The 20,850-nt window shown below is 48.7% G+C and overlaps 1 protein-coding gene across 4 annotated transcripts in view; it reads right to left on the bottom strand.

Moving 5' to 3' along the window:
- Positions 1-20,850, bottom strand: part of TASOR (transcription activation suppressor) — a 1,129,919-nt gene that overhangs the window by 497,798 nt on the left and 611,271 nt on the right. For all 4 annotated transcript variants that reach the window (XM_085624658.1, XM_085624660.1, XM_085624657.1 and 1 more), the window contains exon 13: positions 5,185-5,259. In XM_085624658.1, coding sequence (XP_085480784.1) covers positions 5,185-5,259 — 75 coding nt within the window. The remainder of the gene's footprint in view (positions 1-5,184; positions 5,260-20,850) is intronic.

Here is a 20,850-nt window from a genome sequence, read left to right on the forward strand (position 1 = left end):
CCTCAACTCTACTCTCTCCATGACAAAGCAGGTCAACGCCATCTCATCCTCCTGCTTCAATGACCTCTGCATGCTCCGCAAGAGCTACAGGTGGATCCCCACCGAAACAAGAAGAACGGTCACCCAGGACCTCGACAGCAGCAAGTTGTACTACGGAAACGCCCTCTACGCAGGAACCTCGGCCAAACTCCTGAAACGACTACAACGTATTCAGAACACCTCTGCACACCTGATCCTCGACATCCCTCGCCGCAGCCACATCACACCCCACCTGAGAGACCTGCACTGGCTCCCCGTCAACAAGAGGATCACCTTCAAGCTCCTCACCCATGCACTCCACAACACCGGACCAGCATACGTCAGACGATTCACCTTCTACACCCCCAACTGCCAGCTCCGCCGACCTCTCCACCGTCCCCTGCATCCGAAGAAAGACCTCCAGTGGCAGATCGTTCTCCCACCTCACCTCCAAGACCTGGAACACCCTCCCCATCCTCCTACGGCAGACCCAGGACCTTCTAGCCTCCAGAAGACTACTCAAGACAAGGCTATTCGAGCAGTAGCATCATCCTCCCCCCCCCTACCCCCCCCAGCGCCTTGAGACCAACACGGGTGAGTAGTGCGCTTTACAAATGTTCAGATTGATTGATGGTGCAATCTCATTCTACCACTAGACATGGCAACCACCCCATTAGATTCCTCACTTGGAATGTAAGGGGGCTAGGGTCAATGACTAAGAGCCACACTGTGTATAGCCACCTGACGAGGCGGGGGGTTCATATTGCCCTGCTCCAGGAAACGCACCTTATACAAAGCGAAATTCAGAAACTTCATATAAGATGGGAGAGGGCAGATGTATGCAACAAACTATTCGGCCTTTCCAAGAGGAGTCCTGATATGGATAAGACCAGGGGTTCCCTTAGTCATCTCTAGTGCTAAAACTGACAAAGAGGGGAGATATGCACAGCTTAGTGGGGAACTATGTGGCAAGGACATTACCATTGGCAATATCTAAGCCCCAAACCATGATCAGCTGATTTTCCTGCGAGAGCTCTCGGCTATATTAGCTGACCAGATGCCGGGAACAACAATAATAGGGGAAGATTTTAACTGTGTGAGGGATGTAGCGTTGGACCGCTCGCACCCCTCCCTGGAACCCAGCCACACCGCACCGGGTTTCCAGGAATGGAGTAACCATTGGGAACTGGTTGACGCTTGGAGGGTACAAAACGCCATGGGCAGGGAATAATCCTTTTCCCCCCCCCCTGTATCATTTACGCACTAGACTACATACATTTCCTTGCTCCACAAGTATTGAGTCTGTCACGCACACTGAATACTTGGGGCGCACATGTTTGGACCATAGTCCGCTGCTTCTAATTCACCAGCCTTCTGGAGCTAGGCCCCGGGTTCCTATGTGGAGGTCAGACCAAAATGGATTACTTCACTACAAACGCCTCCACTGAATTAATGGAATGGGAAGCTTTTAAAATGGTGGTCCGGGGGCACTGTTTGGGTTCCCAAATCACACATATATGCAATGCCTCTACCGGGAATACTACGAAAGGCTGTATGCTGCGCTCATCTTTCCTGCCCCCCCACGACTCAATTGGGGAGTTCCTGGCACCCTTACCGTTAGTGACCTTAGAAAAGACAATACGGGAAGTATTACATTTTATTCTACTTTTGCTTCCAAACTTGTGCCCTGCTTGGAAGCCCTGTATGCCACTTCAGCGGGACTGGGAAGGCTCCCTGACTCCACACATGGGGGGTGGGGGGGAGAAATGGAGGGACGGACGACAGTCTCTGCCCAATATGGAAATCTCCGGGGATGCCCATTGTCGCCAATACTGTTCACACTGGCAATGGAACCGCTAGCGGCTCTCTTTACGCGGACAATCTTTTGGTCTATCTAGGGGAGGTGGTGGAGGGGTTGGAGATGGGTCAGCGCCTGCTGGACAGATTTGCCACTTTGACTGGGCTGCGGGCAATATGACCAAAACCTACCTCTCCCCAGTATCGGAACCATTGGCGAGGCCCTCGACGCTCCTAGATGACCTTAAATGGGCCCAAACTACATTTAAATACCTAGGCATCCATATCTACCAATCACTGACAGATATGCGCAAGGGAAACCTGGATAGAGAACTTCGATCGCTCAGATCCTGTGTAACATTCTGGAGCTCGCTGAAACTACCAGTAATGGCGCACATATCATGACCAAAATGGTCATGTTGCCCAGATTGCTGTATTATTTTGTGAACCTCCCACTATGGTTGCCCAGAAGCTGGTTCATCCCCCAGGACTCGCTAGTACGAGATTTAATCTTGGTTAAAGGCCGCAGGAGCAGGTCACTGATGACACTACGGCGCCCGATTCGAAATGGAAAATTGAGGGGAATCTACTATGTATTCTGTTCATTAGCCTCACAAATACAATGGTTGACACGGCGGCTAGAGGGAGTCAATGCTGAGGGAACATACATGTGCGAGAGGGGTGGGCATTCCACCCTCCTACTGGCTAAGATACTGGATCGTAAGGTGGCAACTCCTTACAGATCGACACTACAAACTACAGCACTGAAGTGCTGGATGATGTGTGTTGAGGATGCCGGAGGCCTCCAGATACTCGCCGCGGCTCCCTCTGGTGGGTGTTCTGCATGGAACACCACACCAGATATTTACAGCTGAACAACTGATGGAATGGGCAGAGGTGGGCCTAAAGATGGCAAGAGACTGCTATCAGGTAGGTCAACACACAGACCAGCTAGCAGCACAGTAGGGAAGAGCATAACCTACTTTGACATTCTTAACAACCCAGCAGTCTGTTTACGTGCCAGAAGGCAATCAATGTTGAATTTAGCTCTGTACTGGACCCAGATTTCTATTTGAGGGCAATCGTACAATGTTTGAAAATGGTGTCTGAAGAAGATGACGAGGGCAAATCATGAGGTCCTTTGACACCACCCCTACCCATATTGTCACATAAATGATGCAGAATGGTTAGAGAAGGCCGCCGCGGGTGGAAAACGAGACCTGCATAGTTTCTTGTCTTGCCGGTGGACCTGTTGAGCTAGAGATGACAAAGCACAAAGAGTGAGAAGTTGCTCGGTAGTTTTAAAATGCTCCAGGACGCATCAGACACCTTGCCAGGGAGTCTGACCCCATCAGAAAGCATGCCCATCAAAGAAGCTTGGATGTTTTTAGAAGATCTCATGGAGAACATCCAGGATTAACGTATAATAATGACACTGGTGTCCATGGCACAAGCAGTGATAGCGCATATTAACCACTATTTGCGATTGTATCATGATGGAGATGAAGATTCAAATTCTGAACTTTATGGATGCTTTTGAATACATCTACTCAGTTTTCAAACTGAAAGGTTGTAAATCAGTGTTTAATGATTACAATGTGCCAGGTGTGATACGAGTGCTTCAGTGTTGGTTTGGGCATGCTTGCCTCCTTGTAATTTGGGGACTGATTTACTTTATTTATATGAACACACAAATAAACAACAATTAAGAAGGAAAGCTTAAAAGGGCTTAGCAGTAAATCTGCTATAAGTGTCCAAACCCAATTGTTTTCTAACATTGTTTATAATCAGTTCTTAAACAGCTCTTTAAAAAGTATGCCAAAAGAACTGCACAATTGTACCTTCACTTCTAGATTGCTTTGCTTATACTATATGGAACAGGGATCTTACACATGGGTGGAATCTTGTATTAACAAATAATAATGAAGATTTTTACAGAGAACAGTAAATGTAGGGGGTTCGCCAAAACCTGTTTAATCACAGAATGACAAATTCCAGCTTCACTTTTACAAGAGGTGGCATACACCTTTGGTACCATCCATTCCTTGGAAGTCCAGAACATGTTCAAGTCAACAAATTTAAAATCAAAGTAAGACATGATCTGTACCCTTGATAATCTGATGTTGCTCAAGATGGTTACAAATCCACTAAAGGGCAGTGAAAGGCTTGTGGCTGAGGAGATATTCTCACACTCACAGGAAAAGGCCTGTATAGACCACAATAGAGTGTTCAGTAAAGAGAACCTCTCACCATATCAGCATTCCTGCATTACCCAACAAAGGATTCCAACTATGGAAAGATCCTATCCTTGCCCCTCTGGTGTATTTGATTCAGCCAAAATTGAGAGAAGAAAGGAGACATTCCTTCTGGAAGTCACCAGGGCCTAGCATGTGTATAGAGTACACTGCTCTGGTCTGCCTTGCACTACTCTTGTATGTGCCGGGCGCAAACCAGGTCGCTGTGCCTTATTACAGTCAATGCCCTGCCCTAGTGCAGCTTTGAACTTGTCCCTGCTCTGGGGCAGTGCATTAATGAAAGGCAGATCCGTTGTTTGAAGCAGCCAGTCCATCTGGTCTTTGCAGGCAACAAAGCGGCCTGCCTTCCAAAGGAAGAGAGATCCCCCTGCATGGGAATGTCTAGGAGTACATAGAACCCCTTTTCTCTACTTTCAGGAGGTGCACTGATTGTGCACTACCTCGCACTTGGCATACTATCAGTATGCTCCCCGAAAGCTCCTTAGCCTCAATGGCCAAATCTAGTGCAGAGGCAAAGTGTTCCCTCATATGCATGGGATCATGCCCTCAAGATCACTTTGTTGCACCATGTGTGTCAGCATGATCTGTACTACAGAAGGTGCTGGACAAGCATCTGCAGCCCATTCTGTAATACGAAAGTGCTCGGGCATAGCAGAAAGCAGGTGCACACATCTCGAGTCCCAAGTGAACTTTCCATAATATCGCCCCAGAGGCTTGCTTCCTAAGCAAGGTAGAAAGTCATGCATGTCAACTACTGAACAGAAACACATGCAGGCCAGGACCACTAGAGCAGGTTACTGAATGGAGGCAGTGTTGGATTTGCCATGGTATGTGGATAGCAGCAACTCAGCAAAGATTAAGAATAATCTCAAGAAGAGGGTAGTAGTGATACAACTACACCATCTCACCAACCATGTGCACTGTGGAGGACAGACTTGTGTGGGCATGCACATGTGTGCCAACGGCTCAGCACAGACTGTTCTGGCGCTATCAGTCGCAGGGTTTCCCCAGCAGCATTGGTAAATCTACAGGACACAATGTACTTTTTGTAGGCTTCATCTGAAATTCTATTAAACAAGGGTTTGGGAAAAAGGCATAAAATAAATGCACTTACCTAACTTGACAACTCCTCGAGGCTCCTGAAACAAAAATATGGCATGAAGAACACGCAACTTTCCAACCTGAGGATCTGTGGAAGGAACAAAACAAGTAAATGTCATACACGTTAACAATGAATACTTGATTCACATGTACAATTTTAGTTAGACTCTGCAACCCTATTTGAAGTACTGCCAGTGTTCTGGTGGGGGGAAACCAATTTAAGCATACTTCAGTAGACCATTGGATTCCCATAGAGGCTACATGCCCGATGCAGCTGGTAGGGAGTATCCAGCTTAAAAAAAGGAACTGCCTGGGGATACTTGAGTGGGGTGTAATCACACATCTTAAGAACAAAAATGTGTCAAAAAAATACAAATGGTCATCCGGTTCTTCCGGGGCTGATCACATTTAATTTAAATCTATTCACGGTGAGATTAGGGTTGCTCCATAATCCAGAGTCCATTAAACTTATTTCTTCATTATTAGTTTGTGTTAAGGGCAAAACAGCCATTTTAAGTGCCAAAAGGACTTTATAAGCTGGGAGAGCCATAGTAAAAATGTTCTTTATTTAGACATTAGTGCCTGTGTTGGACCACTGACATAGGATATCAAATAAAATTCCTAAAGAGATTTGTAAGCATTGGATCTTCTGCATCTACAGATATGATTACAGAGGTATATAGGTTAATGAACAAGTTACTTATCTTCGTTAATGCTTTATCTAGAAGAGATCATCTACCCGCAGATTCCTTACCGTAGAATAGTCGCCTATCTGGAGTCTTTCGGCTTCACGGGACGTAGTCCGTGTCACCTGTGCCGGAAATGAAATGTGCAAGGCCTAGATAGGTGCTACCCCAGCACGCTGATGTCCGTTTCTTCTTGCAACTTTCCACACCTGGAGTGCATAGCCACGAGGAACACTAAACACTGGTGTGTTAAATTAGGGTCATTAAAAGGGTTAATCTTTTACACTATAGTCCGTTCGCAGACTGGGAAGGATGGTAGAGTGTCCTCCTGTGACTTCGACGTGCTACCTCCGTAAGCTCCCACCTTTGGACGCCATCTTCAGATTTTTTTTTCCCGCCGTTGTGTCTGGATCGATACGGAAGGAGCTACAGAGATTTGGAGGAAGTAAGAGCCGTCGACCTCGAAAACACAGGATAAAACACAAAAAACTTTCTTAAAAACCTCGAAAGGAGCCTCGCCGTAGAAACCGTCGACGACCGCAGCCACCTCCTTAGAGAAACAATCCGCCGGATCCTTAGACAAGAACTCTAACAGCGAAAACTCTTGAAAATTCGAAGAAGTCAAAAGACGGTCACGAAAAAGATGCCTCGACGTCGAAACGAGAGGTCGAAACAGCCTTCGATTACGATGTCGGCCTCGTCAAGCACAAAGAGAAAGGCTGAGGGTCTCGGCGCTGAGAGACATGCGTCAGAGATCGAGAAAAAGAAAGACTAGAGGTGGAGATGGCAAATATTTGGCAACGGGTGAACGATGAAACATATGTTGCAAACCTTTCAAGAACTTAGGTACAATAGGGGATTTGAAGAGGGATGGCTGGTCAGGCAAATGCAGAAAGGCTGAAATAGCAGAAAGGCCCAGAGCAGAGCCCTGCTGGGCAAAGGAAAGAATAAACCGAAGAACCTGAGAAAGGGAAGCAGAAAGGAGATCAAACTGTCATTCGGCACACCGTGCCACAAACTTGCCCCAATGATAGGTGTATAGCATTTTGGTGGAGGGTGTAGGAAAGTGCCTTCTTTTGTCCTGGTCACCCCCACTTTTTGCCACAGGTGCGGATGTTTTTCGGCTGATATGCTCTGGTTCCCTGCTAAAAAGGCCCCAGTGCCAGTGCTCTTTTCCTAAAAACAATGCCAAAGACACTGCATATAATATATGAATGTATGCAACAATAGGGCAACCCACTTAACCCCAAGGGATTGGGTATAATATGTCTCAACAATAATAAACCTTGAGGATTTATTCAACTTATATTCATCAATCTAATAGCCACCGTAGTGATCTTCATTACAAAGAACTTAGAAAAGGAAAGAATATACATAACAACCACAATTCATCTTTTGTATTATTTTTGATTGTTTCGATAAATTTCAATAATTTGATACACAAGAAAATCTTTTTTTATATACAATAAAGGAATATACAGTTTTCATTTGAACAATGGCAACATAAAACTACTGTCTCGCTTCAAGACACTTCTTTGTTGCAAACAATTTTCATTTGATGTCTTCAGATATTATAATTGTTTAAACGAAGTGCTTTTGATATATGACCAATTGTGGATGGTGCATATTCGCGTAAAAGTGTCATTAACTACTGCTGATTTGTCTTGAAGCGAGATAGTAGTTTTATGTTGCCATTGTTCAAATGAAAACTGTATATTCCTTTATTGTATATAAAAAAAGATTTTCTTGTGTATCAAATTATTGAAATTTATCGAAACAATCAAAAATAATACAAAAGATGAATTGTGGTTGTTATGTATATTCTTTCCTTTTCTAAGTTCTTTGAAATGAAGATCACTACGGTGGCTATTAGATTGATGAATATAATATATGAATGTCACCCTTATAGCGCCCTAAGGCAGGGTGCAATATATTTAATGTGAGGAATTTATCTGCATGAGCGGATATGCTGCTGTGCTGTCTAGTTCAAATACTAGATAGTACAAGTGAACAGGGAAGCCATCTTAAGAATATGTACTGGGCACTGGTTATTTCGAGTCCCCCAGCTACATGAATGGTTTACTGAAACCCATGTTATGTTAAAAATGATTTATAAAGTGCAACATATACCCTGAGGTGTCTTGATGCTGCTTCAATATTGTTGAGATCTGACGATGCAGTCAGAAGGTAGGTTCCTAACCAATGTTCCCTCTAATGTTTTACCTGTGTGCAGCAATGTATGCTCTCTGTGCGCTGCAGCCAAGTCTGTATGCGCCAAGAACCTGACCATGCATGAGAGTGCAGCGACAAATATCAGTGCCAATAGCACTCCAAACTTTTACTTAACTGACGCGAAAGTACATTTCCACGCGTACAGCACTATGTGAGGGGTCTTAAGACAGATTTTACAATTTAGATGGACATGCCACTGTCTTAATGGACAGTCCATAAAAGAAATAGCAAGCCATGAAAGCCCCCCAAAAACCACTGGTTGAAGTGAGCCAACACAAAGCCCTTTCTCTGTATTACTTCTAGGAGATCATAGAAACTGCCTAATGCACAAGTTACTTACTTGTGTAATAATGCATCTGTAAGTGACATTAGTTAGTGATAGATTCCTTACCTTAGAATATCCCCAGGCGTCAGACTGGATCCAGAAAGTTTTTCGTCAGCAGTAACCCTGCGCGTCGGTAGGCGTCGTCATGCGGCTTCGCGTACATCGCTGGCGTCGTAGGCGCCGAGATGACGTCGGAGCTACTTCGACGCGCCCACGCGCGCTGACGTCAGTTCTGTACACAACTTTTCCACGCCAGGAACACAGAGCCATGCCAGAGACCGACCACTGGTGCAACAGAACTAGGGCCCTGAAAAGGCTGACCTGTACCCTAGAGAACAGTTCGCAGAACGGGGAGGATGGGCGGGTGGTAAGGAATCTATCAGTAGGAACAGGCTACTTACCAGTATGCATCTGTTCTTGGCATGTAGAGCTACAGAGCCACACACTTAGGAATCGCCATCTGGTGTTGGGCTCGGATGCTTGCAGGTTGTTGTTGTCTTCGGAAGAAGTCTTTGGTCACAAGATAGGCGACTCCTCCCTTGGACTACAGTGCGCATGGGCATCCACTCCATCCTCAGATTGTTTTTCGCCATGATGGAGTTTGTAAAAATAAAGAAAGGATGTCCATGTGTAATATCTAAGTAAGACAATGCTGGAACAGATACAGGTCCCGGGGAGGTGGGTGGGCGTGTGTGGCTCTGCAGCTCTACATGCCAACAACAGATGCATACTGGTAAGTAGCATGTTCCGTTCGAGGCATATGAGCTGCAGATCACACACTTAGGATAGACTATATAGCAGTGTCTCCCCTAGCGGTGGTCACCTGTATCAGTTGCAGCAGTTTGGAATAAAGTTTTAATGACAGCCTGACCCACAGAAGCTTGCTGTTTGGCTTGCACGTCAACACAGTAGTGTTCAGTGAAGGTGTGTGTTGTAGACCATGTGGCTGCCTTACAAATATCTTCTAAGGGGATGTTTCCTAGGAATGCCATGGAAGCCCCTATTTTGTGTGTGGAATGCGCTCTAGGGGGAACTGTTAGAGTGTGTTTAGCCTTGTGGTAGCATATTTGGATACATTTAACTATCCCCCTGGCTATTCCGGATTTGGAAATGGGGTTGCCTTTATGTGGTGGAGAGAAAGAAACAAACAATTTTTTGGTTTTGCGGAATGGTTTGGTTCTGTCAATGTAGTCTCTGTAGCTGAAAGAGCTCTTCATACCTTAGACGTTAAAAGTAGGGCTCTTTTAACGTCTAAGGTATGAAGAGCTCTTTCAGCTACAGAGTCTGGATTTGGGAAGAACACTGGTAGCTCGACTGATTGATTAAGATGGAACGGAGAAATGACTTTGGGTAGGAATTAAGGATTTGTTCTAAAAACCACTTTGTTACGGTGTAGCTGTAGGAATGGTTCTTGTATGGTTAAAGCCTGGATCTCACTTACCCTTCTAAGGGATGTGATAGCAATAAGGAACGCTACTTTCCATGTAAGGAACTATAGTTCGCATTTATGCAGAGGTTCAAATCGGGGACCCATGAGCCTTGTGAGAACAATATTTAGGTTCCACACTGGAGAGGGTGGTAATCTGGGAGGAATAATCCTTTTAAGACCTTCCATGAAGGCTTTGATCGCTGGTACTCTAAATAATGACAAGTGTTGTCGATTTTGTAAGTAGGCAGCTAATGCTGCTAGGTGAAGACGTATGGATGAGTACGCTAAATTACATCTTTGCAAGTGTAGTAAGTAGCAAATGATGTTCTGGATGGATGCATCCAGTGGACGTATATCATTGTTAGTGCAGTAAATGGCAAATCTTTTCCATTTTGCAGCATAGCAGGCTCTAGTAGTAGGTCGTCTGGCATCTTTTATAATAATCATACAGTCAGGTGGGTAGGTTGAGGTAACCGAACTCTAGGACTTCAGGAGCCAGATCGCTAGGTTCAGTTGATGTGGATCTGGGTGTCTGATTTCTCCATGGTTCTGGGTTAATAAGGACGGGGAGAGGCGCAGTCTTTGGTGTGGAACTAGAGAGAGTTCCAGCAGTGTTGTGAACCAGGGTTGACGCGCCCATATGGGAGCTATTAGTATCAGCTTGAGAGACTGTTGCCTGAGTTTGCGTACCACTAATGGAATGAGTGGGAGAGGCGGAAAAGCGTACACAAATCTGCCTGACCAGTTCATCCATATTGCATTGACCTTCGACTGTGGGTGGGGAAACCTGGCGGCGAAGGTTGGGCATTTTGCGTTTTCGTGTGTGGCGAACAGGTCTATGTCTGGTTGGCCCCATTTTTGGAAGAATGGGAGTAGGACTTGTGGGTGTAGTTCCCCATTCGTGGATCTGTTGAGTTTGTCGACTCAACAGGTCGGCAATCTGATTGTGAACTCCTGGAAGGTGTTCTGCTAGCAGGTATATGTTCTGGGGAATGGCCCATCTCCAAATGTTCTGTGCGAGCTGAGACAGCTGGAGAGAATGTGTGCCTCCTTGTTTTTGTATGTAATACACGGCTGTCATGTTGTCCGTCCGGACGAGGACAGTTTTGTTCTGGAGATGTAATTGGAATGATTTTAGCGCTAGGAATACTGTCAGTAACTCCAGGTAATTGATATGGAGCCCTTTCTGTTGAGTGGTCTATGTGCCCTGAGTGGTGTGTGTTAGGAGATGGGCTCCCCATCCTGTGAGAGATGCGTCGGTTGTCAGAACTATTTGTGGAAGAGGCTCTAAGAACGGCTGGCCTATGGACAGGTTTATGGTGTTCCACCATTTTAGAGAGCGATGTGAGCGGCTGTCCACCAACACCAGATCTGCCAGTTGTCCGTGAGCCTGATTCCACGGACTTGCTAGACATTCTTGCAAGGGACGCATTTGAAGTCTTGCATAAGGCACAATGAAGATGCATGACGCCATCATGCCTATGAGTTGCATAAACACTCTTGCTGGAAGAGAGTGTTGGGTTTGAAATTTTTCGATCAGAGCTTGTATTTTGGCTATCCTGGCTGGGCTGGGATATGCTAGTGCTTTGGAGGTATTTATGGTGGCTCCCAGATATTGATGGATGTGGGATGAGATTTGGGATAGTTTATTGTGAATCCCAAGTTGTGTAAGATTTGAATAGTTTGGTGAGTGTGTAGGATGCACTTGTTGAATGAATTGGCTTTTATGAGCCAATCGTCTAGATATGGGAAGACATGAATTTGTTGTCTCCTGAGATGCGCTGCTGCTACTGCTAGGCATTTGGTGAATACTCTGGGCGCAGTGGTTACCCCGAATGGAAGGACTGTAAACTGATAGTGTTGTCCGTCCACCACAAATCTTAGATACTTCCTGTGAGCAGGATGCATGGGGATGTGAAAATAGGCGTCCTTGAGGTCTAATTTGGCAAGGAAATCGCCTTGTTGTAGTAGTGGGAGTACTTGTTGAAGAGTGATCATATGGAAATGATCTGAGTTTATGTACTGATTTAGGAGTCTGAGGTCCAGGATTGGTCTGAGCGTCTCGTCCTTTTTGGGGATTAGAAGTACAGTGAGTATACTCCTGTACCCTGATGTTGTAAGGGAACTGGTTGTATTGCGTGTTTTTGCAGCAATGAAAGCACCTCTTGTTTGAGGAGCGTAAGATGGTCTGGTGACATATAGCGTTGCTTGAGTAGAATGTGTGGGGGGGGGGGTAGTGGTTAGTTCCAGGTAGTAACCATACTGGATAATTTGTCTTACCCACTTGTCTGTTGTGATGGAGTTCCAGACAGGTAGGAACTGTTTGAGTCTTCCCCCGACTGGAGTGGAATGGTCTGGGGGGAGTGGAGGAAAGTCACGGTTTTGTGGCGGGAGAGGTACGAGTGTTGGTACTGCCTCGACCTCGTCCCTTGGTGTTGTTTCCTCTATATCCTCCTCTAAAATATCCTCTACTGGGGGATGTTTGTGTAGAGGGTTTGAATGTGGAGGAGGTGTCTGCTCCAATGTTTTTGGAGGCTCCCCTGTAGAAGGAGCGTAGAAAGGAGCCACATGGTTGTGGAGACTGCAATGCTCCCATGGATTTAGCAGTCTGTGTCTTTTTTGATTTTCTCAAGTGCAGTGTCTACTGCTGGTCCAAACAGTTGTTACTGGTTAAATGGTTGGCTAAGTATGGTAGTTTGTACCTCTGGCTTGAAGCCTGAAATGCGTAGCCACGCATGGCGTCTAAGGAGTACACTTGTATTTATTGCCCTAGAGGCAGTGTCTGCGGCGTCAAGTGCACATTTAATTGAGGCATTTGAGAGAAGTTTTCCCTCTTGTATAAGGTCATTTGCCTGGGCCTTGTATTGGTCTGGTAGGTGTTTTATCAGGTCTTCTAACTGATTATAGTGAGCCCTATCGTAGCGTGCTAATAGGGCTTGAGTGTTGGCGATATGCCAATGATTAGCTGCTTGTGCTGCTACTCTTTTGCCTAATGCCTCTAATAGTTTGGATTCCTTGTCGGTGGGCGGTGTATCTCCTGTAGTTTGGGAGTTGGCACGTTTCCTTGCGTTGGAAACGACCAGGGAATCCAGAGGGAGCTGCCCTTTGATGTAACAAGGGTCTTCTGGGGCAGGTCTATATTTTTTCTCAATTCTTGGGTTGAGTACCCTGGCCCGTACGGGGTCTTTAAATACCTCTGTGGCGTGTTTTATGACCCCTTTAATCATGGGTAAAATTTGAACTGACTTTTGAGACTGTTCAAAGGCGTCTAAGAGGAAGTCTTCCTCGGGTGCATCGGAGTGCATGGTGACGCCATGATAAAGTGGTGTAGGGTCAGGCATATCTGGGAGAGGGTATGCCCAGTCGTCCAATGGTACAGTATCAGGGTTTGTGAACGGATTATTAAGATCATCCGGATCACCTGGATCACCCCCGCCCCCTAGGTCATCATCATCATCCTGTGGGGGTGGTGTATGTGACAGAGATGGTAGAGGTAGTGGTGGTGTAGGCAGAGGGGGTGGGCTAGGAGGTGGAACAGGAGAGGAAGGAGGAATTGGGGATGTTGCAGAGTCCTCCTTCTTTATAGGAACTGGGGCAGGTGTTGTATCCTGTTTCCTTTTCCTACAAGGTACAGCAGTGACATGTCCAGTTTTTGGATTAATATAGATCCTTTTTAGTGTTGGATCTGGGTGGAAAAGTTCTTGGTCTTGAGGAACAGACTTTGGCGCCGATTTTTTCGGTTCCGATCGAGGTTTTGGGTGATCGGTAGAGTCTTAGTGCTTTAGGAGGTGTATTATAGTCCTTAGCCGGTAGTTTCGGTGCCGATGAAGATTTCGGAGCCGATGAAGGTTTTGGTGCCGAAGTTGAGTCTTTAGGCTTGGGAGCTTTCGGTGCCGGCTTGTCTATGGGCCTCGGTGTTTTTGGTGCCGAAGGTGCCGGAGCCTGTTTCGGTGCCGAGAGGACTTGTGTCTTCGGTGCCGAAGGTGCCGATGGTACAATGATATGTGGTTTGCTCGGGCCCGAGCCAGTGGAAGGCTTGTGTTTCTTCGGAGCCGAGCCCGAAGGCGGGGCTTCTGAAGGGTGTTTTCGGTCTCGACCGGGGCCAGCTGGCGAAGTCTTGACCAATGCCTTTGGTTTTGGAGGGGTTGGGGTAGGGGCAGTATTACTCACGCGTTGCCCTGGAGTAATGGGGTCGTCTGAGTCGTCTGCTTCTGAGATAATTTGAAGTTCCTTGGAATCTTCTTCGGGGACATCGGGACCCTCATCGAAGATGTTCTCTGGTTCCGGGGCTGGTCTGTGTGCCATGATATGGCGTCAAGCTCTTCGATCCTGAATGGTCTTTTTGGATCGAAATGCGGCGCAGTCTGGACAGCTGGACTCGTTGTGATCCGGCGAGAGGCACAGGTTGCAGACCTTATGATGGTCACTGTGTGGGAATTTTGCTCCACACTGGGGGCATTTTTTAAACTGCGTCCTTTCCATGAGCCGTAGGCCTTACGGCGCGGATAGGTCCAATCGCCCGCGTCGACGTCCGGAACCGGTCCGATGAATTCGATGACGAGTGAAGGTGCCTCGATGTAGTTTTGTAAAAGTTTTTCGCTTCGAAAGCTTGTTTTTTTAAGTTTTCTACTGGAGTGGAAAAGTTACATCCGAACCCAATGGCGGAAAAAAACAATCTGAGGATGGAGTGGATGCCCATGCGCACTGTAGTCCAAGGGAGGAGTCACCTATCTTGTGACCAAAGACTTCTTCCGAAGACAACAACAACCTGCAAGCATCCGAGCCCAACACCAGATGGCGATCTATCCAAGTGTGTGATCTGCAGCTCATATGCCTCGAACACTAATGTCTCTTACAGAGATATCATTACACAAGTAAGTAACTTGTGCATCTGAAAGAGACATGTTAGTGATAGATTCCTTACCTTAGAATACATACCCAAGCAATACCAACCCCGGTGGTGGGTCTGCGAAGTGAGATTACACCAGAAAGTCACGGAGAACTGAACGGCCAAAGAAGCCGTCTCTCTTGACTTGACTGTCAAGCCAATAGTGCTTAGTGAAAGTATGCAGCGAGGCCCAAGTGGCTGCTTGACAGATATCTTGCAGGGAGACACCGCGTCCCAATGCTGTAGTAGCTGCAGTCGCCCTGGTAGAATGGGCGCGCAGTCCTACTGGAGGTTCCTTTTTAGCCAGAGAGTAACAGGCTTTAATGCACAGGACAACCCATCGGGAGATAGTCCGCTTGTGCACAGCCCTGCCTTTCTTGCCACCCACATAACCAACAAAGAACTGGTCATCCACCTGGAACTGTTGTGTGCGGTTGAGATAGAACGAAAGCGCACGTTTTGGGTCCAGACGGTGGAGCCTCTCCCCTTGAACGGTGCGGAGGCGGAAAGAAAGTGGGCATGGTGACAGTTTGCCCGAGATAAAAGGCAGAGACTACTTTTGGTAGAAAGGAGGGACGCAGTCGGAGCATAACCTTGTCTGGATGAATCGCCAGGAAAGGAGGTTTACAGGAAAGAGCCTGGAGCTCACACACACGCCAAGCGGAGGTGATGGCCACCAGGAAGACAGTTTTCAAAGTTAATAACTGCAAAGGACAGTTATGAAGAGGCTCAAAGGGAGCGCACATCAAGTATGTGAGAACCAGGTTCAAGTCTCATTGAGGCATCACAAAAGGATTAGGAGGGAAAAGGTGAGTAATGCCTTTGAGAAATCTATTGACAACTGGGGACTTGAAAAGAGAGGGCTGATCAGGCAGCCTAAGAAAGGCCGAAAGAGCAGAAAGGTAGCCCTTGATAGTGCCCAGAGCACAGCCCTGCTGGGCCAAAGAGAGAAGTAACAAAAGGACCTCAGAAAGAGGGGCAGAAAGGGGATCAACAGCTTTCGCCGTGCACCATGCCACAAACTTCTTCCACCGGCAGGCGTACACAGTTTTAGTCGAGGGACACCTGGCTGCCAGAATCACATTACAGACTTCAGGAGGCAAGTCAAATGGAATTAACTGTCGCCGCTCAATCTCCACGCAAGGAGGTGGAGGCTGGACAGGTTCGGGTGGAGGACCGTCCCCTGTTGCTCCCACAGGAGATCCTCCCGAAGAGGTAGTCGTATCGGGGGATCCACGCTCATACTGAGTAGCTCGGGATACCAAACTCTTCGAGCCCAGTCCAGTGCCACAAGAATGACTTGGGTCCGATCGCGTCTGATGTTCTTCAGCACTCTGGGTAGAAGTGGTATAGGCGGAAAGGCGTACAACAGACCGCACCTCCACTCACGATGAAACGCTGCCTTGGAAACTCCAACGCGCAGAATTGCTTACATTGCGCATTCCCTTCGGTGGCGAATAGATCTAACCAAGGTTCTCCCCACTGCTGAAAGAGACCTTGTGCCACCTCCGAATTAAGACACCATTCGTGATCCAACATGCACCTGCGGCTGAGTTTGTCCGCCCTGGCGTTTAAAGAACCTGCCAAGTGTTGAACCGCCAAGGAAATGCCTTGACGTTCCAGCCATGTCCAGAGACGCAGAGCCTCCTGACATAGGGTCCATGACCCCACCCCGCCTTGCTTGTTGCAGTACCACATGGCGGTGGTGTTGTCTGTGAACACCTGCACTACTCTCCACTTGACAGAGGGAAGGAATGCTTTCAGTGCAAGTAGGATCGCCCTGAGCACCAAAAGGTTGATATGGAGCTTGGACTCCGCCGGAGACCAGAGGCCTCTGATCTCCGCCTCTCCCAAGTGGCCGCCCCATCCCAAGAGGGACACGTCCGTCACCACTGTGTGCTCCGGTTGGGGATGGGAGAGGGATCTGCCGCTGACCCAATTCTGGTCCCGGAGTCACCAATGCAAATCCTGTGCAGTGCCCTCCGAGATCTGGACGTAGTCGGACAGGTTTCCCTGATGCTGCGCCCACTGGAACGTCAGATCCCACTGCAGAGCCCGCATATGCCACCTGGCATGACTGATGAGCAGGATGCAGGAGGCCATGAGGCCCAGCAGCCTCAGGGTCTTCCTAACCGAAACCCAGGACCAGGGCCGAAAGATAGGAATCATAGCTCGAATGTCCCGGACTCGCCGTTCGGGAGGATAAACCCGAAACTGCGCCGCATCCAGAACCACTACGATGAAGAGGAGCTTCTGAGAGGGAATCCGGAGCGACTTCGGCACGTTGATGGAAAACCCCAGCAAATGCAGGAGGTCGGCCATAGTCTGGAGGTGGGAGACGACTGCCTGGGGTGAGCCCACCTTCAACAGCCAGTCGTCGAGATAGGGGAAGACTGAAACCCCTGATCTGCGCTGATGAGCTGCGACCACCGCCATCACTTTCGTGAACACCAGAGGAGCGCTGGTAAGGCCAAAAGGAAGCAGGGTGAACTGAAAGTGCTTGTGGCCTACCGTGAACCGTAGGTAACGCCAGTGGGCCGGCAGGATGGGGATATGAAAATAAGCATCCTGCAAGTCCAACGCTACCAGCCACTCTTGCGGGTCTAGGACAGACAAGAGCTGAGCAACCATGAACATCTTGAACTTCTCCTTCCGGAGGAAGCGATTGACGTTCCAGGGGACTAAGATGGGACGCAGGCCCTTGTCCTTCTTTGGAACCAAGAAGTAGTGGGAATAACAACCACGACCTACTTCTGGCGTCGGAATGCGCTCGATGGCCCCCTTGGCCAAGAGGGTCGCAACTTCCTGCTGGAGAAGTGCCAAGTGATCCCCTGACATGCGGTGGCACTGAGGTGTCATGGCTGGAGGGGTAGACTCGAAGGGGAGGGAGTAGCCCCTTCGGACTATCTGGAGAACCCACCTGTGCGAAGTGATGGTGCGCCTGTGGGGGAGGTAATGGTGAATCCTGCCGCCCACTGGCATCCGGTGGACCTTAAACACTGGACTAGGAAGGTTTTGAGGCGGTGGTGGCAGGGGCGGTGTTGGATTGACCCACCTGCTGGCCCCGGGACTCACCACAGCGGGCCCCGCGACCGCAGCTGCGCTGAGGTTGCGGTTGTGTAGGCCGGCGGTTCTGAAAGGAACACGCTTGGGCGCCTCAGCCTTGACCTCGAAAGGAGCGAAAAGCAGACCCCGAGGGAGCACACGTGGTGGCAAGACCCAACGACTGGGCCTTAGCCCTAGAGTCCTTAAAGCGTTCCAGGGTGCTATCCGCCTCGACACCAAAGAGGCGTGTGTCATCAAAGGGCATGTCCAACAGAGTGTTCTAGACATCCCCGGAAAAGCCAGTAGTTCAGAGCCAAGCATAACGGCGGAGTGCCACCGTTGTGGAAAGAGCCCTGCAAAGGGATTCGGCCATGTCAAATCCACAACGAATAGTGAATTTGGCAGCATCCGTCTCCTCGGTAATGGCCTGGTAGAGCACCGCGCGAGCTTCCACAGGGCACTGAGGCAGCACCTGTGCTACGGTGTCCCACACAGAATGTGAGTAGCGGCCCAACAGGCCCACAGTATTCACCGTCTGCAATCCGGAACTGGCAGAAGTGAAAATCTTTTTCCCAAATTGCTCCAGTTTCTTAGATTCCTTGTCTGGAGGAGCAGAAGGGAATGCGCTCGGAGAGGCAGAGGCCTGGACAACCAGACTCCCAGGCGTCGGGTGTTGTGTGAGAAAGCTGGGGTCGCCAGCCGCCGGGCGATGGCGGCATGCTACACCCTTATCCACAGGACCCCCTGTGTTAGATTTGTTCCAGGTGCTTAACAGGATGTCAGTAAGGGCCTCGAAGGACAGCAGCGGCTCTGCGGAGGAGGACGCTGGCTGCAAAACCTCAGTCAGGAGATTGGTCCTGATAGGCACAGAAGGGAGCTTGAGGTTAAGAGCCTCAGCCGCCCTTCGCAACACCACAGAAAAAGTCCCAACCTCCTCCCTAGCCACGGAAGAAGGGGACAGGGTACCAGGGTGTGGAGAGAAAGCCAAATCGCCTGGCCCTTCCATATCACCCTCCCAGTCCGGTTCAGCCTCGCACTGAGCTGCGAGAGGGTCCTCAGACCACTCCTAGTACTCCCCTTCGTCCGCCGGCTGTGGAAGAGGCCGGTAACGACGAGGTGCCCGGGGAAATGGGATAAACTCCCCACCTGGAATTGGAGGGTAGTAGATCAATCCAGGTTCGATGCGGTCCGGCGTCGTGTCAGGCGCGAGGCCGGAGCCTGCGGCGCTGCAGGGGATCGTGCCGGCGTAGCCGGGGACAAAGGCAATGGCACGGGGGCAGAACCACCCAACGGGCCCACGGGGCCCAAAGATGCTCCGGAGGGACCCAATGGGGCAAACAAACGGCCCATGGCCGACAGGAAGACCTGTATTTCCTCCGGAGTCGCGTGCGGGCCCGGGAAGGCAGGTAGGCCGCAGGCAACAACGGAGGCTCCATCGGAGCCGCGAGGGTGTGACCCCCTGCCCCCTCCACTGCGTCCCGCTACCGGTGAGGGGTAGATGAAGAGCGACGTTGCTTCTTCGACTTCTTATGGCGCCGTGACTTACCTGTCCCCGAATCAGACGAGCGATGGTGTCAGATTCGCGACTGGTCGCTCGACCTCGCACGGGAGCGTGACCTCGTGCGGCGCGGAACCGATTGTCGGACCTCCAACAACTTTCGGAAACGATCCCGCAAAGTTTTCGGCGCCATGGCCTGACAATCGGGGCACGCCTCGAGGTTATGGGTGTGCCTCAAGCAGAAGACACACACTTCGTGCGGGTCCGCCATCGACATGTTCCGACGACAGGCCCTACAGGACTTAAACCCGGGCATCTCTACTGCACCAGAAGTCGAGTACTCGACAAAACAAGAGAAACAAGTTCTCAGAAACCAAGTTAAAATAGTAACTAGGAGTACCGCTCTATCTCGGATCTGAGCTTGCTGGTGCGGAAAAAGAAAGAACTGATGTCAGCACGTGTGGGCACGTCTAAGTAGCTCCGATGACGTCATCTCGGCAGCTGCGATGCCAGCGACGTACACGGAGCCCCATGACGACGCCTACCGATGCGCAGGGGTACTGCGGATGAAAAATCTTTCCGGATCCAGTCCGACGCCTAGGTATATTCGAAGGTAAGGAATCTATCACTAACGTGTCTCTTTCAGATACGGCTTTTTCACCTGGATAGAGCTCATGTTATTGGCCTCACACCATCACTGTGATATGTAGACAGCGGCGGCTCCACCATTAGGGCGGAGGAGCATTGCCTCAATGCCTCAACTGCAAGTTCAATACAAAAAATTAAGCGATAATAGCGTTCTGTTATCACATGCACTTTGCATATTCTCCACATGCTGTATTGTACAGCCTAGGTGGAGAACATGCACAGCCTCCCAGTCCCTCTCTGAGTGCCGAACCATGGTGCTCAGATCAATCACAATGCTGCTGTAAGGCAGCGCCATGATTGGCTAGGGGATTCTGGGTGCCTGTGTGCTTCCTACTGCGGAAAAGAGGATGGAGGAGAGGCGGGGGACCGGTGGTATTCAGGTAAGTATTTTTATTCCCCACCTTCCCTTCCCTCCCTCGTTCGGTAGCAGCCACTACTGTATGTAGAGAGGCGAATGTTTGGAGATGCATGTAGTCTTGACACCTCTAGGACCCATTGACCGGCATTGGGCGAAACTAGCACTGCATCTGCCTCCACTCTAGAGCTCTCAATCATGTACCGCCATAAAAATGCACCAAAACTTCTTTCAAGACAACTGAATGCAACTTAGTGCACAGTATGCACTGTACAAGTCATATGCTGCATAAAAAAATACCTATTCACCTCATCTTGAAAAGCAACTCCTCTTAGGAAACTGATGATGAAATACAATGTGAAGCATCCATAAGCCACAGTGTGTATTGTTTTAAATGGACTGGTAATGGAGTGACAAGCTATAAAGCAGAGCACAAACCACTGTTTTCTATGGCAAACCGCAACATAGTGAGCAAAAAATGTACAGTGCTCACGAAAATAAAATGCTTTGGGCTATTAAACCAAAATAAATAACAAATGGTTGTTTCTCAGTTAAAAACTACACAATACACTG

The sequence above is a fragment of the Triturus cristatus genome, chromosome 9 (genome assembly GCF_964204655.1).
Source record: "Triturus cristatus chromosome 9, aTriCri1.1, whole genome shotgun sequence".
Classification (NCBI taxonomy): domain Eukaryota; kingdom Metazoa; phylum Chordata; class Amphibia; order Caudata; family Salamandridae; genus Triturus; species Triturus cristatus.